The 25157-nt window shown below is 50.8% G+C and overlaps 1 protein-coding gene across 3 annotated transcripts; it reads right to left on the minus strand.

Moving 5' to 3' along the window:
• Positions 1-6860: 6860 nt before the first annotated feature.
• Positions 6861-19017, minus strand: THNSL2 (threonine synthase like 2). Of its 3 annotated transcripts, none has more exons than XM_040993563.1 (9): positions 18916-19017; positions 15579-15805; positions 14181-14375; positions 13687-13839; positions 11425-11655; positions 10300-10448; positions 10043-10168; positions 7702-7853; positions 6861-7421 (listed from the first exon to the last, which is right to left on the minus strand). In XM_040993563.1, the coding sequence occupies exons 2-9, from the start codon at positions 15799-15801 to the stop codon at positions 7196-7198; spliced, it is 1455 nt and encodes a 484-aa protein (XP_040849497.1). In that variant the 5' UTR covers positions 15802-15805; positions 18916-19017; the 3' UTR covers positions 6861-7195. The 3 variants fall into 3 exon arrangements, with proteins under 3 accessions (XP_040849497.1, XP_040849496.1, XP_040849498.1); XM_040993562.1 differs by having other exon boundaries at positions 6861-7424; XM_040993564.1 differs by lacking the exon at positions 7702-7853 and having other exon boundaries at positions 7275-7421.
• Positions 19018-25157: the final 6140 nt, after the last annotated feature.

Genomic DNA, 25157 nt, shown 5'->3' on the forward strand with positions numbered 1-25157 from the left:
TGCAGAGCCTCCACACGGGACCCCAGCAGCATCTTCAGCAGCCTGTCCTCGGAGGTGTCCCCTGGGAGCTGAGTCTTACAATCTAGGGTTAGCTTCCACTTGCTTGCTCATTCCACCTGTCTTTAAAAAAAAAAAAATCAAGTTGAAACCAAACTAATGCCTCACCCAATTTGCTTCTGAGCCATAGTTGTATCAATTTGTTTATAATTTTTCACTTAGGCCATCCTCCACACTGACGCCAAAGTCACCGCTCTGGGGCATGCATGGCATTTCTGTCCCTTCTGCCCATCACTTAAACTCCCTCCCAAGGAGAGGATTTAGCCCGCCGAGCCATCGCACTGGACCCCCAGATCTCTTTTGTCAACAATCACTCACCGTGCATCTAGGAGGCACTAGGGGGGAATACAGCAGTGCGGGGGGCGGGGGTGAAGCTTCTACTTTCTTATTGTCTCTATTCCTGCTGCAGTGCTTGACACACGGATGATGTTGTGCGGGATATGTGACATGGGGGGGCGGGGGGTTCCAGAAAGTTCACAGAGAATGTGCATGATAAAAACACTATGTAGTTTTCAAAAGATTTTTGCACAAAATAAACGTCTTTGCATGCCATTTTGATGAACTTCCCAAAAATTTTTTTCAAGATTTAATTATCTAAAAAGCATAGGGAGAAAGATCTTCCCTCCACTGGTTCACTCCCTCACTGGCTCCAGTGGCTGGGGCTGGGCCAGACTGAAGCCACAAGTTTCTTCCAGGGTCTCGCGTGTGGGTGCAGGAGCCCAAGGACTGGCTCATCCTCCGCTGATGTCCCAGGTGCATTTTCGGGGGGACTGGATTGGAGAGCAGCTAGGAGTTTGAACTGGTGCCCTTAGGGGTTGCCAGCACTACAGGCAGAAGTTTAACCCACTGTGCACAGTGCCAGCCCAGCCTCACACTGTCTAGTGAAAGTGTCTAATTCCTGTTGTCCACAGCATTCCAGGTGCTGCTAGGTCATCTGCCTCGTTGCTGATACACATTTGAAAGGAATTGCTAGTCTTGTGGTACAAGAAAAATCATGGCTGCTCTTCTTTTCCCTTCAAGTTCTCAGACCCTCTGAATTCTACCTATGTAATCCATTAGCAGTTAGTAGATCTCAAGTACAAAGCCCGGCACTGAGTCGGGTCCAAAAGGGGTGTCTCTTCTCCCTGCCCTGAAACACCTGCTAAGATTTTGCTCCCAAAAGGAACTTAGAGCAGCTCTTTTACCAACCAGAAAATGGGACCACACAGTGGGTACCAGCTGGACTGTCTGCGCCAGACCCAGAATCTAGAAAGTGCTTTGGGGTTTCAGGCAATCTTTGGCCCAGGTCCTGCCATCCATGCCGGATGCTGTGTGGTATGAGAACGCTCATTTCCCACCTTTGCAAGAGAGCCACTCAGACCCCGCAGGGAAGTCTCCCCCCAAGCTGGGTTGGTGGGTCCTGAAAAAGATCCCCAGGGATCCTTATCCAAGGCCAAGGCTGCCCTGGGCAACGCGAGGGCACTGCGTTGGTTACCCCTGCAAAGCCTGAGCCAGCACTCTCGGTTGGCCTGCCCCAAGGTGCTGTCTGACCTTGGTCGAGGGCAGCTCAGCCTTCCCCTCTGTACCAGCCAAGGATGGAGGAGAGAGAATATTCCTGCAAAGGTGCTCCAGCCACGACAGCTCGCTGTCTCAGATTTCTGCTGGTTTGCATGTGAGTCCAACTTGATCACTGCCCCCCTCCACATTTTTGGATCCTTCAGCTGGCCACTTGGAAACTCAGTCTTATCGCAAAAGCTCAGCATTGCCATCTGCATTTCCAATAACCGGTGACCAGGGCTAGCTCAGCTGGCACACACCAGGAAGGAGAGGCAGTGGGGATGCCGATGGGACAAGCTGGCCCTGAGTGAAGGTCATGTGATCACACATGTGATGTGCAGGGAATAGAGTAGGAACAGAGTAAAGCAATTTGCCACGAAGAGCAGAAAATAAATACACTAAACCAACAAGAGCCAAACCTAAGCCCGCCTACAGAGCGCTGAGCCAGAGTGCAGCGCAGCCTGTGGCAGGCACTCAGCAGATGCCTCCAACTTGATTTTGTTTATAGATTGTTTACATCTAACTAGATGTGTATTTCTGTTTATCTTTAAAAAAAAAGATTAATTTGTTTATTTAAAAAGCCAAGTGTCAAAGAGAGGTTAGAGAGATCTCCCCTGTGCTGACTCACTCCCCAAAGGTCCTCAATGGCTGGTACTGGGCCAAAGTCTGGAGTTTCATCGGGGTCTCCCCTAGAGGGTGGCAGGGTTCCAGGCACTTGGGCCATTTTCTGCCATTTTTTTCCTAGGTGCATGAGCCAAGGGCTGGATCAGAAGTGGAGCAGCCAAGACTCAAAGCTGAGCTCATATGGGATGCTGCAGGCCGCAAGGCCAGTCCTCGTTTCTGCTTCTCCCTGTGTGGAACTTCAGTGTGAGAGGTTCGTAGGAAGTTTTGTGCTTTTACATATTTTCAGTAGCTGTGTTACAAGCGGAAACTATTGAAGATAACATTAGAGGCATTTGTGAATTATTTTAAAATTTCTTTTAAAGTAGATCTCTCCTAATGCTAAAGCTGAGAAACAAGTCATTAAAACTTAAAACACTTTACCTCCCCCAGAGCTTCAGTTTCTTTGATTCCCAGAAAACAAATTCAGTATTTCTCTTGCGTGGAGTATGCGGGAGGCATCAGGGGTTTAAGCCACTGTGGACACTGTGTGTTCTGCTGCCCTCTGCTGGCCATGGCCTCATCCTGCACTTGCAGAAGACTATGGAGGGTGCGTTTGCCTGGAAGGGCAGGTGGCACCTTACAGGGACTTTTATTTGTAGGAGCATTGAGCAGAGCTGGTCCCCAAATCTTCTGCGCCCTTTTGGCCTAAATTGAGCTAACTGCAAGTGTGTCCTTCCTTGGGAATGATCAAAATGGGAGAAAGGCAGTGAGGCAAGCAAGGAATGTAGTGCTGGGGACCGGAGAGAGGCTACCTTCTATGAAGCCAAACTAGAGAAGGGCTCCCTGGGAAGGACCACACCCTGCCTCAGTTGCCCGTTGTGTATCTGCTACCCCTGCTTGCTCGCCTGCTAGGGTTTGATTTGTAGCAATGATTATACTGCTTAGGAAGAGGAGGTGGAGGAGGAGGAAGAACACAGCCCCGAGACCAGGAGTCCCAGTGCAGCCTCCCTCTCCCAACCCCCTTCCTTCTGGGTCTCTGCAGCTCCTCCTGCTGGTTCTGTCCCAGCTCTCCCAGGGAAGGCTGGTGCTGGGCAGCGGGGCCTGGCTTTGTGGTCTGTGAGGAATGCTTGAGTGACAGAGCAGGCCCCTGGGGTGCCTGGGACACCCCAATCAGCACTGAAGTGTGCTGTGAACAGGAGGTCCAGGACAGCTGCCTGGGCTCCTGCACCACAGAACCCATCACTCGCAGCTGTGGGCTGCTCCAGGAGTGTTGCCACAAACGTCTGTGCTTCTGCGTAAGCCACTTCTTCCGTCCTGGCACTGGTTGATGGGTGAGACCCAAGAGGGGTCTTCTGGGAAGGAAAATGCTTTCTCAGGCACAAGCAACCAGGTTAAACAAGTCAGCACCTTGCACAAAGGGGCTGGGCTGACCTCCCTGTGCTGCTCGCCTTGTGTTTTGGAGATAAAACTCAGAAAACTTGACAAAACCCCGCCAGGCCACCTCCACTCTCCCCCACTCCAACCCAGACTGAGTCTTCCCATTGGGTCCCGCTCCATGCCAGCAGCTGAACCCACAGAAATACTCTCACCCCTGCCCTCTCCACCCCCAACACCCATCCCACAGAGCTGCACCTGCTCAACCATGCCCACAGCAACACGCTACATGAGAGTCTGGGCCACAGGGAAGTCGCCCCCAAAGTTCCTAGCTCTGTGACCTCCTCCCCAGAGTAGCTGGTCCTATTTTCCACCCTTAGACACCACCATCTCCCATCAGGCCCTCAAACCGGTTTACACAGGGACCTGAGAATTGGGAGAACAGAGGTTCCCAAAACATCTGTCCTGACACAGTAGCCCAGCATGAACCCTCAGCCCCTCTGTTCAGCCTTGCACCTGACCTCCACCACTCACTGGCTGTGTGACCTTGGATGTGTGACTTAACCTCTCTAGATGTCATGTCTCCATGAAGATTTCAGGAACCTGTGTCTTCAAGGCACTTCTCCAAGAGCTCAGCACATCATTGTGGGTGACGGCGAGGGCATCTTGCCATCATCACCATCACTAGGCCAGCAAGGCAGGTAGGCTAACAGAACCACGGCAGAGCGCAGAGCGGCATCACAACCCTGTTAGCAGAGCCAGAGACCCCAGGGTGCCTGGAGCTTGGGCCACAGCACTGCAGGGCCTTTATCCCCCAGGGGGAGACACTCCCCAGACAAGATAAGGCTCATTCACACAGCAATTAGCAACAAGCAAAGGATAGCTTAGAGTACTAAATGCGCAGCATAGACCATAATTGAGCTAACAAGGAGAGCCAGTTGGGCGGCGCTGGAGTTTCTTAGCACTTAGACAAGCCTTGTGTCCTCCGTGCCAACCAGTGTGGTGAGCCGAAGGGGAAAGTAAGGCAAGGACAATGACGACAGAAGGGGTCCTCATGAGGCTGTAACGCCCAGAGAGGTTGGGTCATGTACCCAAGGCCACACAGCAGTGAGTGGATAGAGGTCAGGGCCACACAACCAGTGAGTAATGGAGGCCATGGCTTGTCTACAATCACAGTCAGAAAATGAGGGACTCAGGGATGACCCCAGCATGAGATGGAGAGCGTTGCTGTTGCCTTCCCTGGGAGAGCTGGGACAGAACCAGCAGGAGGGGCTGTAGAGACCCAGTGTGGATTTTTCTGTAACCCACTCTGGGGCTTCAGCAGCAGAGATGTGTTTGCTCACAGCTGAAGGCCAAGGTGTCCGCTGTTTGATTTCCACCAAGGCCTCTGGAGAGCAGAGGGTGGTCTTCTCTCTCCGACAGCATCATCTTCCATCCAGGTGCACCGGGTTGGGCGCAGGCCTGGCTAGACAGGTGGTGGTAACCATTGACATCAGTGTGGGCTGGAGAGAGGGGTTGGTTGGATGGAGCTAGGCTTCAACATCCACTGAGCTGAATGGGAGGTGGTGTCGCTGTTAAGCAGCGATAGACTTGGTGCACAGAGCCAATAACACGTGGACTATGACTGATGGTCAATAGTTAAATCTTATTAGTGGCATCAGGCTTTATAGATGGAGGGTCACATAGGATAAGGGAGGAGGTATTGAGCTTATCTACAGGACCTGTCAATTGTTTCTATACCCTTGTTTGGAACTCTTTTGTATATCCCACCAAGTGTTCTCATTCACAAGAATTATTTTAATATATGAAAACACTTTGTATACCTTGAAATAACAGTGCATTAGAGCTTTAATTCTATGCCAAATTACTTATGATAAAATTTCAGTTTTGAAAATGTCACAAATGAAACCCATCCTCATTGACAGCAAATATCTGGTAGAACAGAGACTCGTAAGGTGGATTATGTCAGCCAATGGACCTTGGAAGAATTTCCTTATCCTTGTTGGATCAGTGAGATTGACAGCATTCCAGAACTATTGAAACCACTTGAGTAGAACCCTCGGCGCGTGCTCCTGGGATGACACTGGGTGGCCATTCCCCATTTCCAGGTACTGAGGCGGTAGGGAGGCTGGGTGTGGCTTCTCCCAATTCTCTCCCCTGTTCCCTGGATACAGGAAGAAGGAAAAGAAAATTTGGAAACAAGGGTCCCATCCACTTCCCCCTGATTCTCGACCCTTCGCACACAAATCAACTATGTAAACATCATCAAAAATCAAAAAAAAATTTTTTTTTTAATTTAAATCAAGGAATGGTGTCTGGCACAAAGTAAAGCTGACCTCCGGAGGCATATCAGAGCACCTGGGTTCCAGTCCCAGCTTCCAATTCCAGCACCCAAGAGCACCTTGTACTGTGGCTCCAGTACGTAGGAGGCAATAATACCCCCAACACACGCAGGTGCGAGACCCCTAGTAGGATCCCAGATCCAGCTGCATCCGGCCCAGGCAGCTGGTGTAGGCATCTAGGAGAGGACAATTTCTCTTGTTTATGCCTCTAAAATAAATGACATAAAGCCCACCTCATCAAAAAATAATAAATGCATCCAAACCTTTTCATGGGCCTCCTGCAGTGTGGTGAGCCCCAGCACCAGGCTTGTGGTGAATATGGCTCATGGTCCCCACAGTTTCTGCCACCAGTGGTACCACAGCGTTTCAGACACTGAGCCAGCGAAGGCTACCGGCATTCCGGGGGACATTCCTGCCACCTTCCCAAGGACCTACCATCCCACCTTCCCCTGATGCCAAAAGCTATGCTTCTGCTTTCCCAGGGGTCCTCCCACAACTGCCCTGGGACAGCATGGGCTGGCAGGTTCCACTGGGAGGCAGGCAGGGAGCACCGAGCACAGGCCCACTCCAGTAACCAGAGTTTTCAAACCTTGAGCCCTCAGACCTGCGTGGAAGAACTCGCTTCTGCATTCCAGACACCTTTGTTAAGATCATTTCTCAGCAGCCCTCAGAGGGGACAATCCTGACCTCTAGTGGCCAGGTGCCTGCCTCCCCCTGTCTTCTCGGGAGAGCCTTGCTTTGACATCGTTTGCTGCTCATCTGTAACTTGGCATCCAAACAAGCTTCAAACGCAGTACTGGTTCCTGGGGTGCTCCCTGTCTGTGCAACAGGCTTCTACTTGGTGCTATGCACCTCAACACCTGTGGACACCCTCACACTTGCCCAGGCTTTGCACCCCTCGGCACTGCTATGGGGCAACCTGCTCACAGAATACACTTCATCTCCATAACAAACAAGCTCTTTTATTCCAGGCACTGGAAGCCTCCAACAGGCTGTGCCATGACTGCTGGATCTGGTTTTGGAGTGCAGTGAAAGGGGCTCAGGGATGGTGAGTCCCAAGTCTGTATTAGCAGAGCAGCCCCCTCCCCTGCTCCAGCCAGGCCCGGGCTCCAAAGCCCCTGGGCACATGGGGAAGCGAGGAAAACAGAGCAAAATCAGCTGAGGCCAGACCAGCAGAACAGCACCCCTCCCTACTCCCCTTGACTGGCCAGCACCAGCCCCCGAGGCAGAGGGTGCGCGTCCTCACGACACAGAGCCTGGAGGAGGCCATAACATTATGCTGGCTACTGGGCGACCCGCAGGGCACCACCACTCCACCTCCGGCTGAGGTCCTCGATGGTGCAGCGAAGCCGCAGCGTCCAGTCCTCAGCTCTCCGCAGCAGGGTGCAGCGCGTCTCCTTCTGCTCCAGGGCCAGGATGGCGGCAGGAGTCTCGGGGCTCAGACCTGCCGCCAGGACAGCTTCAGGGAACTTCGCTGCAGACGCAGGTGCCAGGCAGCAGCGGGCAATGCTGCTGGGGAAGAGGGTGCCATGGGAACCAGAGCAGCAAGAGGATGGGGCTGGGGTGGGGTGACGTGGGAGGAGTGGGAATGGAAGGGCAAGGGAGGCGCGTCAGCTGACTGCTCAGGTGGCTGGTGTTTAGCTCCACCACCGCCTCCCCCAGCTGAGCTGGGAGGTGTGTCCAGCTCCTTCTTTCGGGACCCAGTTCCACCCAGCACCTTGCACACCTGCTAAAGCCATTCGCCCACATCCCCAGAGGGGCCCAGTGAGCCAGACTCCAGGGCCTGTACCTGGGCTGCTGTCCGTCTGTCTGCTGGTAATGGTAGCTCACAGCCACGGCTGAGTGCGGGCACAGCAAGTACTGGTTCTCGTCCCAGCAGCGGCGCATGGCCTGGGTGATGGCCGCATCCAGCACGGACACAGATGTCACAGCCTCTGAGAGCTGAGTGGGTCAGAGTGGTGGCAATTGGGGTTGTGGCCAGTTTTGAGGGTAGGCAGCACATCTCTATATAGTCTTGTTCAACTAGAGGGTAGAGGCACTCACATATTTCTGGGGCCTGGTTTTGCCTTGCTTTGTCTTAAGGATTTACTCATTTATTTGAAAGCCACCATTACAGAGAGAGATACCTTCCATTTACCAGTTCATTCCCCAGTGGCTGCAGTGGTCAGGTCAAAGCCAGGAACCTCTTCAGGGTCTCCCACATGGATGCAGGGGCCCAAGCACATGGGCCGTCCTCTGCTTCCCCCAAACCATTAGCAGGGAGCTGGATGGGAAGTGGAGCAGCTGGGACATGAGCCAGTGCTAATGTTCAGGAGGTAGCTTCACTGGCTACACCACAGAGCAGGTCCCATGGTGCCTCTATTATTACTCCTGGGGGTGGGAACTCCTGCAGCACCTCCTCAGGAAGTTTTCCTGCTGCTCTCAAAAAGCAAGACTCTTTTCTCCATCCTCCCCTGGTGTGGTTGCCTTCTTTGATCAATCTTTGAAAATGGGGACTGGCATGGTGTCAGACCAGGTTAAGTCTCAGCCTGTGGTGCCAGCTTCCCACATCAGAGCCAAATCGAGTCTCAGGTGCTCCACCTCCAACCCAGATCCCCGCTAATATGCACAGGAAAGCAGCAGAGCATGGCCCAAGTCCATGGGTCCCTACGATCACATGGGAGATCTGGACGAAGCTCATGGCTCCTGGATTCTAACTGGCCCAGCTCTGGCCAATGAGCCATTCGGGGAGCAAATCAATGCATGGAAGATCTCTCTCTCTCTCTCTCTTTCCTTCTCTAACTCTGCACTTTCAGTCCAAAATAAATAAATCTTTTTTAAAAAAAAAAAGATGAAAATAATCTCTGAAAGTGTATTGCATGCTTTACAGTAAGCAAACATCCTGCATATGTATGTGACTGTCACAGAGACCATGTAATGTTAGAAACACTTTGTACTGCCACCTTCCCCATTAGAATTCACAAAAGAGAGGCATGATTTTCTCTTTTTATGTCCAGTACCTGGCATAGGTCCTGGCTTATAATGAATGAATGAATAAATGAGGGAATGAATGAAGGGCATTCCAGCAAAGGGGGTGTCCCCTAAATGTGCAGCCAGGGAAGGAGCGAAGCAGAGGACCTACTGTCTCTCCTTCTCTGTAACTTTACCTTTCAAATAAACAAATAAACCCTATAACTGATAAAACAAAAACAGAAAAGGGGCTGGCATTAGGCCATCACATGTGACACCAGCATTCCATACAGGTCACGACTGGTGTCCTGGATGCTCCACTTCTGATCCAGCTCCCTAATCATGTGCTGGGGAAACAGAAAACTATGGTCCAAGGCCTTAGGCCAGTGAATGCACACAGGGATGGCTTTATGGGCTTTGGCCTGGCCGAACCCCAGCTGTTATAGCCATTTGGGGAATGAACCAGCAGATCGACCTCTCTTTCTCTCTCTCTCTCTAACTCTGCCTTTCAAATAAATAAATAAATCCAAACCAGAAGATCTCATGGAATATGTTAGAGAAAAATTCTTGGTAGTCCCCCAAATCCTACTTTTTAAACATAAAATACCAATAACCAGCACCAGATGGCATTAAAATAAAAGCAACCTTTCCAAATTAGACCCCTAGCACTCCAAGGAAATTAAAAAACAAAAGCAAACAAACAAACAAACAAAAAACTCAACACACCGAGGCTTCTGCTCATGCTGGCTGGACCAAGCAGCTCCCAGCTGTCCAGCTGCACTGTTACAAGCTAACAATAGCAAAATCTTGTAAAAGTTACTGACAAGCCCTATGCCACTACACTTTCTACAAAGTGTCTTAATGCATTATTTGACTCTAGTCGCACAGCCCTGTGAGGTGGACATTCCTATTACCCTAGGCTACAGCTGAGCAAATTGAGGCACAGAGTTCATGAAGCAGGCTCAACATCTTGCCACTGGCTTAGGTTCAAGCAGTTGGAGCATGCTCCCTTCTGCTTTTCCTCCTGCCATGTAGATGTGCCCGGCTACGCTAACTGTGGAAGCACCCAGCTCACGCCAGCTAATCAAGCAGCAGGTACCCTCTGCCCTCAACCAGATCTCCACCCCCTACCCTTGGACGTGGCCGTATCCTTTCTCTGAACTGGTTGGGTAGTAACTGACCTTACTGTGTAGTTCCTTAGGGAGGGTCAATCTTTGTGTCTTTTCAAACTGCTCCATGAGTGCTCTTGTCGCTTGGCTGTTGGAGCCAGACAGCAGCCAGAAGATCCTCTCCATGTTGTAGGGAACCTGGGTGGACAGGCAGAGTCCCCGGGGCAGGGGGTGGTATGCAGATCTCAGCCTTGTCAAGCTCCAGCTCCACCCAGCCAGCAGCTAGGCAAGCCTTGCCTGCCCTTGCCCACCCTACCCCACAGGCCCACCTGAATGTCCATAGCTGAAGCCAGGGTTGGTGTGACAGCCTCAGACAGAGAGAAGTCCCCCTGCTGGACCGCCCTGTGGATGATGTCATTGCGATTCACTGCCACCACCAGGCGGATGGGCAGCCCCATCTTCTGAGCAATGCACCCCGCTAAGTGCAAAAGGGGAAGAAGACAGGTTATTTTAGAAACAGAAAAGAATCAAGTGAATTTGATTTTGTTAATGTTAAGAAACTTCTGTGTCTTTTGAGGCTTTTTGGGCTTCCAGATCTCAACAAGTTGAAGAGATAACTGAGAATGGGAAAGATATTTGCAAATGAAGCATTTGATAAAGGACTTGGTCCTGCCTCTATGAAGAACTCACAGTTCACTCAGCAGGAGGCCAACAGACAGCGGAAGACAGTCCCATGGGTGCCAAGGGACAACTGCAACTGCGCTGCGTTCTTCAGTGGCACATGTCAAAATTTTTAGCTTGGTGCCTGAAGCTCAGTAAGTGGGTGACAACGTTAATTATTGTCCAAGGAAATGATCCTAACGCCAGGCAGCCACGCAGCCCTTTAGCCTTTCAAAGTTCAGAGGCATTCACACCTGCCAGCAGTCCTGAGGGATGTGATAAGCCCTGTAACTTCCTTCCATCTACAGCTGAGGAGCTGAGCCTAAGGGACCACCCCATAGCCCTTCAGCTAGTAAGGGGTGCGAGTTGGAGGAACAGAACTGGGGCCACAATCCTAAGTCCAGATCTCTCTGCCTCACAGTGTCTGGGCTATGGGTATAGGTGTCCCAGGGTGGGAACACTTTGTGTCAATCCAGCCACATGCCCTCACAGCGGGTGGCTGCCCAGGGCAAGGACTAAAGTCCATACTTCTGGGATAGCGCACTGCCAGCCAGGCACAGCAACTAACCCTTCACCTCGACCACCCACACTTGGTTGAGTGAGTGAGGCACCAGGTCAGGCTGTCAGAACTCACAGGAGCTAATCTGTGACTTCACTCTGCAGCCAAGAGCCCAAGATGTTCCCCCATGAAGTTAGGGGGTGAAGTCTTCCGGCAAAACTTCCCTTCCCCACTGCAGCCAAAGGACAGCTGGAGGGTAGCAGGTGTTTTTCAGGAAAGGCCCCGATTTGCTTACCTGCGACATTCCCAGCAGCCCCTGTTGGCACAACCACCTCCACGGTGGGCAAAGTGTGCGTGTCCAAGGAGGCTGCACACTGGAAATAAGCAAAGAAGTGGTGGGCCATCTGCACCAGGATCCGGGACCAGTTGATAGAGTTCAAGCTCATCAGATTGTGCTCCTTGGCAAAAGGCACGTCGGCGAACACAGCCTTGATGGGCTCATCAAGCTCGTCGCTGTTTCCCTCCACTGTCGGGAGACATGGGTGGGGGGTTACAGATTTCAGGGGGCAGGAAGAACCCCACCCCTGCAGTGGCCAGCTCCTGCTTGGGACAGGCCGTTGCAGGCTGAGCCCAGCATCCTGGGACCTTCACCCACTCATGCTGCTTCACTTTCCAGGTCTGGCCAGGTTTACTAGACTCAACCTTAAACACCTTGAGGAGGGCTCAGCTCAGCTGGCTAGTCCTCCACCTTCAAGCCCTGAGATGCCGTATGGGTGCCAGTTCATGTCCCAGCTGCTCCACTTCCCATCCAGCTCCCTGCTTGTGGCTTGGGAAACCAGTGGAGGAACAGCCCAAAGTCTTGGGATCCTGCACCTATGCGGGAGATCTGAAAGAAGCTCCTGGTTCCTGGTTTCAGATCAGCAACTCTGGCCATTGCGCCATTTGGGGAGTCAAGCAGTAGATGGAAGATTTTTCTCTTTGTTTCTCCTTCTGTGTAAATCTGCCTTTTAGATAGATAGATAGATAGACAGATAGATAGATAGATAGATCTATCTTTAAAAAAAACAAAAAATTTTGCGGCAACTCATCTTTCCTCGGAACACCTGCTCTTGCTTGAGAGAAGATGTAGCTAGAACCATCTCCAATGTTTCTATCAGGACATAAAATATGATAAAAAGTATTCATCTTCTGGGATCTTAGGGAAAGAATTTCTCTTATTATTCCCTGCCTTCTCTCCCTACTTTTCTGCCTAGGGCAAAGAGGTATTCACCTGACGGTGAATGAGAAGTAGGAGGCCGATGTTGCACTCACCGACTGGACAGAACTTAGGGTACCAACAGTCATTGTTCCCACATGGTTGGCCCTCTCAGCCTCATTCAGGCCACAGCAGGTGTATTCTGCCCTTCACTCCTGTATGCTAGGTAAGCTTACATAGGCAAGATTGCCCTCCTTGATGCTAAGTATGTACAGCGGTTTCATTTCTAGGTGAATTATCGAAGAAGTTTGTGGGTGAATTAACTGCCCACTAGTCTAACTTATATACACCCCACTCCACCCTCAGGACTAAGTCAGCCAACAACCAAGCCAATATTAAATTTTATCTGATAGCCGGGTTTATTTCACCAATAGATCCTCATTTGTATAAGAAGGGGTTGAAATTCACTGGACCAATCACCTATTTAGGCATTTAGGTCATTCATCACTCTGTCCTTCACCACTGTGTAGCAGCAGTGGGGCCAGGGAGCTGACCCCTGATCCACATGTGCACCTCACATGGCCTGATGCAGTCGCGGCGACCCTGTTCCTTTGCTAAACTAACCCAATTAATGCCTGGCAGTTCCATGGGACTAAGAGTTGGCTCTTACATGGGCCTGCTTCTAAGTTCAGATCATTGGGACCTACTGGCATTCTACCTCATGCCCCGTTTTTTTCCCCCACTAAATTCAGGCAAGAGCCACAGGAGGAGACAGATTTAATTACCTTGAGTAGTCTTAAGATTGGGGGAGGCAGAGCAGAGAATGGGAGGAACATAAGTTCCTGAGGGTCATGCTGAGACACAGAATCAGTAACTGAGAACACACCACACCTCTGCATCCCAGCTACAGAGCTGCAAAATATTCTTGTGTAGCCTGGTCACCCTCAGTTTTCTGTTACTGTCAGTCAAAAGCATCCCAAAGAATACCATCATTGAATACTAGGCCCTTGCTCATTCTAAGCCTGAGATGACTGAAAGACAATGACATTGATGATTTTATAAACCCAACCCGTGACCACACACAATAATCCAGTGGTCCACCCCTACTTTCTAAGTGGAAATAATTCATAGCTACAAACAATGAATGTCTACTTAAATAATACATCTGCCTTGAAGCCATACCAGGAAGCTCCAGAAAGAAGAGCAATTTGGATAGTGTTGTTTACAAACAGAACTGATTTATTCCAAATCCAGTGTCTTCTTGAAACTCAGAACAAGTGTGTGTGTTTGCTAAAGAGAAGAAATCTTTCACCTGATAATTTTAGAAAAACAAAGCCCACGTGGGGGTACCCACATACTCACCCGCAAACACGTGGACGTTGTCCTTGAGCACTGTCGTCATCTGCAGCTCCTGGATCCTGGAGCAGTGACCCTTGGGCAACAGGACAATGATGTCCACATTCTTTGCCCCTTGGACGCTCTCAATGGCAGCACTCCCTGTGTCCCCAGAAGTTCCTGGATGAGCAGAAAGGGGAGCCCTCTTCTTCAGAACAAGGATGGGAAGAGAAACACAGATGCTGGCAGTAAACATCTTGCTTCAAATAGTTGGAGGTTGGGGCTTAGATCTTACGCAGGGACTGGTGCATGGCAGGCAGAGTAAGCTACGACCTGTAAGGCCAGCACAACATATGAACACCAGCTTGAGTCCTGGCTGCTTTACTTCTGATCTGTTAATGTGCCCGAGAAGGCACCAGTCTCCGAGGGACTCCATGGAGGGCAGCTCAGTCCTGCGGGTGGGCACCCTACGGCCCGGGTGTTATGGCACTCTGCCACTTGGGCCCCGACACGACACACACCTACAACCACGGTGACATGTTTCTCCCTCTTCTCCAGGAAGTACTGCAGGAACTGCGCCGTGCAGCTCAGGGACAGGTCCTTAAATGCGTATGTGACCCCATGCCAGAGCTCCAAGACATTCAGCCCGTCCCTCAGCCTGGACAGATGGACCACTTCTTTGTGACGGAATCTGCTGAAGGCATGGTCGATCAGATCTGTGCGGGAGGCAGAGCAAGAGTCAGGTTGGACATTAGCTCTGTGCTCAAGGTCTCCACCAGTGGAATTCTGAGTTTTTATTTCCTGCTACCAAACAAAAACAACACTAGTTTTTATCTTACTGCATATTATTTATGAGTATAAGTAGGGCCCACTGCAATGGCTTGTTGGCTAAATCATTGCTTTGTGTGTGCCAGGATCTCATATGGCACCGGTTCATGTCCCAGCTGCTCCTCTTCCCATCCAGCTGCCTGCTAGTGGCCTGAGAAAGCAGTCGAGGACAACCCAAAGCCTTGGGACCCTGTGTGAGAGACCTGGAAGAAGTTCCTGGCTCCTGACTTTGGATTGGCGCAGCAGCAGCCATTGTGGCCACTTGGGGAGTGAATCAGCGGACAAATCTTTATCTCTGTCTCTCCTTTGTAAAACTGGCTTTCCTATAAAAACAAAATAAATCATTTTAAAAACTACAAATAAATAAACTTAGAAAAAAAATCTGTGAACCTGCATGGTGGCATATCATGTTAAGCTGCTGTCTGAAACTTTGGTATCCCAAATGGGTACTGATTCAAGTCCCAGGCTGCTCAGTTTCTGAATCAGATCCCTACTAATACAACTGCCAAAGCAACAGAGGATGGACCAAATGCTTGGCCTCCTGCACCATGTGAGAGACCCAAAAGAAAGTCCTGGCCCCTGGTTTCAGCCCTCCCCATTGTGGCCATTTGGGGAATTAGCCAGTCTTTGCTCTGTCTCTCCCCAGACCTCGTAAGTCAGAATCTACTTTGCAGTAAGACCCCAACAACAATCCACAGGCACACTGCAGTTTGAGCTGGTTCAGAACATTCTTCAAGTCTCTTCCAGAATTACCATTCAAAGAAACAAAACTGTAATCAGTCTATGCTAAGAGAAAATCAGATGGCACTCTGGAGGCCCAAGTGCTTTATATGCAGGAATGAAACACTCAACATTCAAGTTCAAGATCATGCCGTCAGTGGTCTTGAAGAAGTTCTTTCAAAAATAAAGAGGCTCTCTGCAGACTATTTCAGCATCCTTCACACTGGAGGAAGGAACTGGGAACTCTTCTGGGATATTTCTAAATCTACAGTTCTCCCCTCGTTTTGGGAAAAGTCACTAGAGACTTCCTAGAGAATAGGCAGCGGATTCTCAACTGTGTGAGGGCTGGCTTGGGGGAGGGGACTACTCACCATTTAAGTCATCCCTTGGGATGAGCTCCGGGCCAATGAAGAGGGCACACAGCTCCTTCACCAGGCCCTTGTAAGACAGAGTGCTCCACGCATGCAGGGTCTTTCTGTCCAGGCATGGGAGCTCCTCGGGCATGAAGAGGCCGCCATCAGGTGCATAGCCAGAGAAGAGGGCCCCCTCAAAGTCGACCCGAGGGGAGATCCCTCGAGTACTAATGTACCACATGATCCTGGAGGGGACAGCAAAGAAGCACCTGCTCTCCAAGCCACCAGTACCCCACAAGACAAAGCTGAGGTACACACAGCTTCCCTCAACCAGCCTTGGGTCCAACCACTCACAGGGGAGGGGCCCTGCCCATCTCCAAGTCTCACACCAGCTTCACCTGGAACTGTGCAAATCCTAATGCCTCCCCAGATGAGGCAGCTTTGCTGTCCCACTACCTAGCTGGGAGAAAGATGGTGGAGAAGACAAAGCTTGGTCCTCTTATTGGAGAGGAAGCTAGCCTTAGCATGGGACAAGACAACGGCCTAAGAGGCAACGCCACTGCCATGTCCCTTTTGATACGCAGAAGACTGACACACTTGCTCCTATCCCATCTCAGTGGTGTCAGGGTCCACTTCTGCTCAGCTGACAACTCCCTTTGAGAATTACCTGGGGGAACTGCCTGTAGCCTTCTCAACTTTGGCAGCTTGTTACATCAATTTGGAAGTGCTAAAACAACAACAACAAATGCACCTCCCTGAGATTCTAGCTGTGTCAACTGAGACTCACTCCTGAGGCAAACTAAGGTGCAGCCAGCACCAAGACAGGACTGACCTGCTTTTCAAACTGATCCCAGGAAACCACTCAGTCCCAAGCACATTAGGGTAGCTAGCCATCCTGGTTGGTAACTAGTCTCTCCCCTCCAGTGAAATCCTAGAACACTCTAGACGTGTTGCCACGTTGTCCTTAGAATGCTCCTGTCATGGCCAGTTGGGCCTGCATGGACTCTGAGCTTTCTGGTTCTTGCATGGGGAGCACAGGGACCTTGGACCTAACCTTGGTCACACATCCTTATCAGTTGGGTTTGCAGGAGCTGGGTGCCAGGTCAAGGAGCAACACTGCTGGCTTGCTCTTCTCTGGACCACGCTGGTGCATTTAGGTACTTCAGTTTGGAAGCTCCTCAGTTAGCTCTAGGGATGAATGTGAAATCAACGAAGCTCTCAGGATCAGCCTGGACTCTTGGGCAGAGGATGGAGGGGAATCCCTGCTTCTGGGGACACACAGCACCATCTGGTGCTTCCCCACTATAAGAAGGGCAGGAGTGGGGCCAATGTGGTGACTCAACATGCTAATCCTCCACCTGCAACACTGGCATCCCAACCGGTTGCTGGTCTGAGTCCCTGCTGCTCCATTTCCCATCAAGTTCCCTGATTGTGGCCTAGAAAAGCAGTGGAGGATGGCCCAGAGCCTTGGGACCCTGTACCAAGGAGACCCACAAGAGCTCCAGGCTTCTGGCTTCGGATTGGTTCAGCTCCAACTGTTGTGGCCCTTGGGGAGTGAACCATTAGATGGAAGCTCTTCCTCTCTGTCTTCCTCCTGTTTGGGTATCTGCCTTTCCAACAGAAATAGATAAATCTCTAAAAAAACAGAAAGGGAGGAGAGGAGAGGAGAGGAGAGGAGAGGAGAGGAGAGGAGAGGAGAGGAGAGGAGAGGAGAGGAGAGGAGAAGGGAGAGGAGGGAAGGGGAGGGGAGGGGAGGGGAGGCGGGAAGAGGGAAGGGGAGGAGAGGAGAGGAGAGGAGAGAAAAAGGAAAAGGCGAGAAGTAGTACTGAGCTAGAGAAATTCTGGCTGCTGAGACTGGCACTGGCACCCACGAACCTGGTATGAGTCCTATGTGGGCTGCCAGGTCCCTACTCAGCCATTTACAAGTCCAAGTGCACCCAATTTAGACTGAGACAAGATTAATCATTCACATCATGAATCTTTCCAATGTGAAGGAATATTTGTAACCCTGGAATGAGCCAGAATGGTTTCTGATAACTGGGACATGTGGTCACCCAGCATAGGAGACCACAGCAAAAAAAAAAAAAAAAAAAAAAAAGAACTCAGGGTGGCTCCCAAAGCCAGCCCCACTGAATGAACAATGAAGACACAAGGTTTCACAAAGTGAGCAGAGCCAAGGTCATGGCCAAGGCCTCTCTGTGCCTTCAGTGAAGACGAGGGTTTCTGTGGCAACGGTCAAAGTCAGTGCCAACAGCCCAGGACCTTGAGTATGGCCATGCCACCTGGCAGGACCACAACAAAAACAACGTGACATCTGGGCTGCATGGAGCTGCTGCAAGGAGCGAGGGCAGGGCCTCTGGCTCGCTGGGTCCCCCACTTTAGGGAAGATGTGGACAGCTGCCCAGAAACAAAGGGTGGGGGTCTGTGGGCTCTGCACTGGCCAGTGTAAGGAGCTGGCCTGACTGTTCTCCTCTCTGGGCAATGATGAGTCCCTGTTTTGTCCAAGGTCTGGCAGGACCAACATTCCCGGGACAAAGCAACAAAGAACCACGGAGTCCTCCCGATCCTTGGACCCCACATCCAAGTGAAGATGGAAAATACGTCCCCCTGCATTCCAGTCACAATAACAGTGCCGGGATGCCCACAGCTTTAACGGACATGGTACTGGGTGTGGCCAACTAATCTAGAGATGGTGAAAGCCATGGGAGGATGGCAGTGGGTTATGTGCACCGTGCCGGTGGATACATGGCCCATCTGCGGATCTTGGCGTCACAACAGGGTTCCTGGAATGTGCCCCACCCTCACTCCCAACCTCCCACCCTTGTGCACGTCCTCGGATTCCAGCTGAGGTCAACCAGATAGAAGCCTGGAAGAACCTGTTGCCCAGGACAGGGGGTGCTGAGCCAGAGAACCAGGGTCCCCCGACAGACTGAGCTGATGGTTTCATCCACTTGGCTCGTCTGGGTCCTACCCAGAGCAAAGTTCTCCCAGAAAACCTGGCCAGTACAAGCAGGAGGCAAAGGAAACAGGTGTCGGAAGAGGTGTTAGATGCGGGCCAGCACACGGACGCCCCTTTGGGTAGAAACTGCGCAGGCCCTGGGCCAGGGAGAGAGGCGTCTAGCCCTTTTGGTCGGTATGCCGTGCGCCTCAGGTTCCACCCCTGGCTACTCTGTTTTGGGATCAGGAGCTGCGGAAACCTGCCAAAGCTACAAAGCCCGGCAGGCCCGCGGCCCTCCCCGCGGCGCCAAGTCCCCGAGCGCGGGAGCCAGCGAGGGGCAGGTGCGGCGCGGTGCGCCCCGGTGGCCCGGCCGGGGATCCGGGCGCGGAGGACGGCAGGGCGGGCGCGCGTCGTTACCGGGTGCGGGGCGCGGACGGCTCGGCTGCGGGCAGGCCTCGGGCGTCCGGCTGGGCTGGCTCCGACGCCGGCCGGGGGCGGAGGAAGGGGCGTGGGAGGCGGGTCCTGTGGCTCGCCCTGGCGACCGCCTCGTTCTGGCTTCCTTGGCTTGTGCGCCCCAGCGGAACCCGAGCCAGCCTGGCAAACTCCGCTTGTTTCTGCGACGGGGGTAGATGACGTCAGCCTCGCGCGGAGCGCCTGCCTGGTCAGCAGTTTCTGTTAAGCTCAGATCTGTTCCAAAACAACGGGACTGATTCATTCGTTTATGAAAAAAGCAAGAATTGGAACCGAAAAGACCTCTAGGTGGGCCCATGCGTCTCAGGATACGCATTCATGCTCCCAGTCCACGGAGGTGGCAGAGTTTGGACAGGTGCAACAGGGGGCAGGGAGCATATAGCCGTCCTCTACGAGATCTCTGTGGCCTGTTTCGTGCGCCCCACTTTTTTCTCTCCCACTTGGGGCAGTCTCCTGACCTGGGGTGTCTGTTTTTGTCAAGTTACTTATTCTCAAGTTACAGACCTGGCATCTGTTTGACTTACCCATGCAACTCCTCGCAGCTGCCGTTGAAGGACAGGCAGACTGCAGACTGGTCATACCTTAGCTGATGACCTGATTTTTGCAGCACGTGTTGCGTTCATACAATGAGTGAGAGTCTCTTCTGGATTTCATAAGCCACACAGGGACCTCCAGGGACCACACAGGGACCTCCAGCAACAGATGCTGATGTCCTTCAGCATCTCAGAGGGCAGGAAATGAGGCCCCGGTTGAAAGAAGCCTTGAGATTCCAAGTCTGTCACAGCATATGTGACCAGCCCCATGAGCCTCCATAGCCACCCTAGGGACAAGCCTTCCCTGAGGCGCTACTGGCTGGCCCTGTGCCAGCCTCATGCCCACCTGCAAAACTTCCTGGCTGTTCTGGGGTTAAGGAGAGACCCCAAGCTTTCTGTGCTGTCTGATTCCCCAAAACAGAGAGGGACCGACTGGCATGGTGGGTCAACTGGCTACTGCTCCACCCATAAGCGCCGGCATACCATATGGGTACCGGTTCATGTCCTGGCTGCTCCACTTCTGCTCCAGCTAACTGCTTGTGGCCTGGGAACACAGCAGAGGACGGCCTAATGCCTTAGGACCCTGCACCTACACGGGAGCTCCGGAAGAAGCTCCTGGCTTCAAATCAGCACTGGCCATTGCAGCCACTTAGGGAGTCAATCAGCAGACAGATCTTTTTGTTTCTCCTTCTCTTTATAAATCTACCTTTCCAGTAAAAAAGAAGGGGGCAGAAGGCCCGTGTGATCCCAGGTTTAACTCAGCAGCCAGAAACACCGAGAGCAGGGCAGCACAGGCAATGGAAACCTGTGCTGGCTGTGGGAGGACAATAAGTGTTCTGAGCTGAGCCATGCATCAACGTTTAGTTCTTACAGGATTAAAAAGTACTCCCTCCACACACCTCCTTTGTAACCATGTTGGAGACAGTGATTGACGTGGGAGTTAGGCACTAGGTTTTAGTTTTTAATTTTATTATTATTTGAGAGGCAAAAAAAAAATGTTATGGGCATAAATATCCTGGTCTCCCCCACACCTGTGACATAGCAGGCTTAACTTCTACCCATGGTGCTGGCATCCCGAGTGGGCGTTCGTACATGTCCTGGCTGCTCCTCTGCTTCCCATCCAGCTCCCTGCCTGTGGCCTGGGAAAGCAGTCGAGGATGGCCCAAAGCCTTGGGACCCTGCACCCGCGTGGGAGACCCTAAAGAAACTTCTGGCTTCTGGCTTTGGATTGTCTCCACCCTGGCCATTGGGGGAATGAACTAGTGGATAAAAACCTCTCTTTCTCCTTCTCTCTGAAACTGCCTTTCAAATAACAATAAAAATAAACGAATTTTATCCTTTCACCAGGCCCTAGTCTCACACAAAGGCAAGACTTCTAAGTGCAGACATACACAAGGGGCACAGAGAGGTAGCAACATTTATTCAGCATGTGAGATGGTAAGCACACATTCACCTGAGTGTGTTGCTCCATTGGGAGGAATATCCACATGAATGGGCCAGAGGATTGCTCAGCGGGAGAAGACAGTGAGTGCCTCAGTAGCGCCCCCAGCGGTGGTCCTTGACAAAACAGAGCGAGCACCCTGCAAACTGGCCTCTCCTGTGGGGTTGCTGACGATACCACTGCATTCTTGAAGCATCCAGGAAATTTTCTGATACTTCTTCAATTCCACATGGAACTTAATACTAACATTTTTATATCATCCTCCCCTCTAGGGCTCAGATGTAACATCCTGGGATGGGGATGACTTTGAGTGACAGGTAAAGACATAACATTGCATTGTGGTTTGCAGGAACTTGCAGCTCACTCCGACCTGAAGTAGCTAGCTAGTTAAACCACATCGGAGGGAGACCTCTTGCCTGATGGTTCACTTTCCAGATGTCTGCAAGGCCAGAAGCCGGGGCTCCCACGTAGATGGCAGAGACTGGGCTGGTCTGAAGCTGGGAGCCAGGAGGCCAAGGCATGAGTGCAGGAGGCAAGGCATTCTCCACTGCTTCCCCATGACATGAGCAGGGAACTGGATTGGAATCAGTGCCCATATGGGATGTCAGCACCACAGGCAGAGGATCAGTGTGCTACACCATCTTTTTTGAAAAGGATGTCAAAACCATTGAGTGGGAAGAGAATAACCTTTCAACACCTAGTAATTGAACAACTGAACATTCATATGAAAACGGGGAGCTAATACCACTACCTCATACCGTATGCAGAAATTAGGTTAAAGCAGATCCAAAGATCTGAATGTAAGAACGAATAGGACTGGGATTGTGACACAGCGGTATCACGTATGGGTGACGATTCCAGCTCCCTACTGAGGCACCTGGGAGAGCAGCAGCAGCTGACCCAGGTACTTGGGCCTGGCCCAGCCCTGGCCTTGGTGGCCATTTGGGGAGACAACGAACAAAAGGAAGATTTCTCTCTATCCCTGTCTCCCTGTCCCTGTAACTCTGCCTTTCAAATCAGCAAAGAAGTAAATCTTAAAAAAAAAAAAAAAAAGTAGAACTACAAAATTCTTAAAACTTAGGTTTAAATCTTTGTAACCATGGATTAGGCAACAGCAAGAAGTTCTTAAGGCTCCCTAGTAAAGACAAGCTAATTCCAAAGTGGCCAAAGGGGTTAAACATTTCCGTAGCAAAATGAGAAATGGCCAATAAGCACATTTAAGATGTCCAATGTTATTAGTTACTAGAGAAGTTCAAAGGCAAACAAAAACCACAACACAACTTTAAAAAAGAACAGGTAAGCATTGTCAAAGATAAACACAGAAAACAATTTGTTGGTTCCTCAGATCATTAAGCCTAGAATTGTTATGTGATCCAGCAATTCTACTCGCAGGCGCATACCCAGGAGAATCAAAAGCGAACATTCATACAAAATATTGCGTATAATAGGCAGGAATGGTGGCCCAGCAGATTAAATCATTGTTTGGGAGGCCTGTGTTTCATATTAGAATGTAAGTTTAAGTCCTGGCTGCTTTATACTTCCCATTCAACTTCCTGTTAGCGTGCCGGGGAAGGCAGCAGTACCTGGGTGCCAGCACCCACATGGGGACCCTGAAGGAATGCCTGACTTCAATTTGGCCCAACTCCAGCGCTTGTGGGCATTTAGGGAGTGAGCCAACGGATGGGAAATCTTTTTCTCTCTCTGTCACTCCCTCTCTGTTCTCTGCCTTTCAAATTAGTTTTAAAAAGTATTTTCTAAAAAGTAACATACATGAACATTCATAGCAACACTATCTATAGTAGCTAAAATGTCCCAAAACTTAAATGTCTATAAATTGATGAATAGCTAAACAAGATATGCCATAGCACACAATGGGCTATTATTCAGCCATTAAGAGGAATGCACTGCAGACATCTGCTGTGGTGTGGATAAACTCTGAGAGCATTGAGCTAAGGGGAGGAAGCACCCCCCAAAAGGCTACAGGTCGTGTTGTTCTGTTCACACGACATGTTCAGCAGAAGTAAAACCATAGAGACTTGGTCATTGTTGGACAATCGAGAAGCAGCTCAGGATTGTTCCCGGAAATCTGGTCCTTGTGAGCAGTGCTGATTCAGAATAATAAACAGAAGGTGTGAGGATAAAGAGAAGAGAAAGTGTATTTTATTGTAGATCAAGGAGATAGTAGAGGGATGTCTCGAGAGCTACCATCCCAAGCTTAAAAAAAGAGGGGGTGGGGGCGGCACAATGGCTCAATGGTTAAATCCTCATCTTGCATTGGCCGGGATCTCATATGGTGCTGGTTCATGTCCTGGCTGCTGCACTTCCCATTCAGCTCCCTGCTTGTGGCCTGGGAAAGCAGTCGGGGACGGCCCAAAGTACTGGGACCTTGGCTTCTGATTGGCTCAGCTCTGAGCGTTGTATCCATTTGGGGATAGAAAATTTCTTTCTCTCTATAATACTGCTTCTTAAAAATAAAATACAATACATTTTTAAAAGCAGAAAACATCTGAGAAGGGTACTTATAGTTGTGTCCTTATTTTTATTCCCAGGTCTGCTCTTTGGCCATCTGAACGGAGTGCATGTGAGAGATGTTTGCCATTAGGACTGGGTGCCGGTTTCTTTTTGCATTCCTGATTGGTACCAAGCATTGTCCTGTGTGTGTGCAAGTGTCTGTGTCAAGTTCAAAGCTATTTTCTTCATCTAAGGAAGAAAAATATGCCAGCCTAGTCATCCCCACAGAAGCAGACTGAAGTCAAAGCAGGGTTTGCATGTTGGCATTAGGAGTTTTACAGTCTGCTTTGCCGCCATCCCTGCCCCGTCACTCTTCCCTCACTCCGCACACAGCACTGTCATTCCCTCGGTAACTTGGGCTCCTGCAGTGACATTCGCATCTTTCTCTTTCCCTATCCTTCATATCCAACCCATCCGTAAGGCCCATAGATTGTACCCACAAAATGTGTGGTCCATTTGCTGTTAATTCCACTTCTCCCTAGCACCATCCCAATATCGCCTATGCCCTTTGACCCCACAGTACTCTCTCCCAGCAGGACAAATGATCTTAACACTCCAGTGATCAAACCCTCAATGATTGTCCTCACTATCAGAATTCAGTGCCGGTGCCCGGGGCCCTACGTGGGATTCCTACAATCTCTCCTTGAGACGCTGCACCCACGGATCATCACACAGCTCTTAAAAAGGTGTTGGCTCTTGGAAGTTGGACAGCGACTATTCCTTTCTGGGAATCAGATGTTAGGTGTGCTTTCGTGACTTCAGAATGGTCTGGGGGTACCCTGAGAACACACCCAATTCCATCCCCCAGTCATTTCCTATCATAGCCCTGAGTTCTATCCTCACAGCCCTTACTGCTCTCTGAGGCAGGTGCAGTTAGCTATCTTTCTTTCCTCTGTAACTACTCTGGGCATTCCATGAGGGCAGAGTGCTTACCTATTGTCACCATTCCCTTCCCCGCTGGAGCAGAGGCAGGGTCACCAGGGCTCCGATTGGTAACATAGGGGATGATGGTTTTATGAGCAGCAGCCTGGCCTGTAAGCCTCAGCATCAGCCCCTGGGTGATGGATGGAATCTTACAGAGCCACAGTTGTATATGCAGTTCATTCTGGACCACGGTGTCACGTTGCAGTGCAGGCTGTGTATCCCAGGTGTACTGCAAGGATGAAATGGACCTGCCGCTGCCCCAAACTCCAGGCAAATGAAGGAAGGTGTGAAACAAGAGCATTACTCTCCAGGAACTCACAGCCTGAGAAATAGCTGGAGAAATACAAAGACGTGCACAATCCTACTGAGAAGTGTTCCGCAGGAGGCGATCGCCAGCCCCACTGAGAGGATGGGGCCAGTCAGGAGACCCAACGAAGACTGTGGAGGGTGTGGCTTCTGACTGAGCCTCAGAAACTTGGCTCTGCAGCCACAGGTAAGAGTAAATAGGAGTGCTTTTTTATCCCTAAGCACCAGGCAAGCGGCAGATGTTGCTGCTGTAAGGGCTCCACCCTTTGTTCCAGCAGAAACCAAGGTGATTGCACTCACTGCCACTAGATGGCAGTAGTTGGTCAAATGTGCTTGTTGCGTGTTTTATTGCAAAGTCCATTGCTAGTTCTGATTCTGGTGTAGTTGAGTGACTTAGGAGCAGTAATAGAATTTTCTAGATTAAAAATGTACTTTAGGGCCCAGCATGGTAACCTAGTAGCTAACGTCCTCAC

Source organism: Ochotona curzoniae, unplaced genomic scaffold, assembly GCF_017591425.1.
Source record: "Ochotona curzoniae isolate NIBS_2020 unplaced genomic scaffold, NIBS_Ocur_1.0 contig_883, whole genome shotgun sequence".
Lineage (NCBI taxonomy): Eukaryota > Metazoa > Chordata > Mammalia > Lagomorpha > Ochotonidae > Ochotona > Ochotona curzoniae.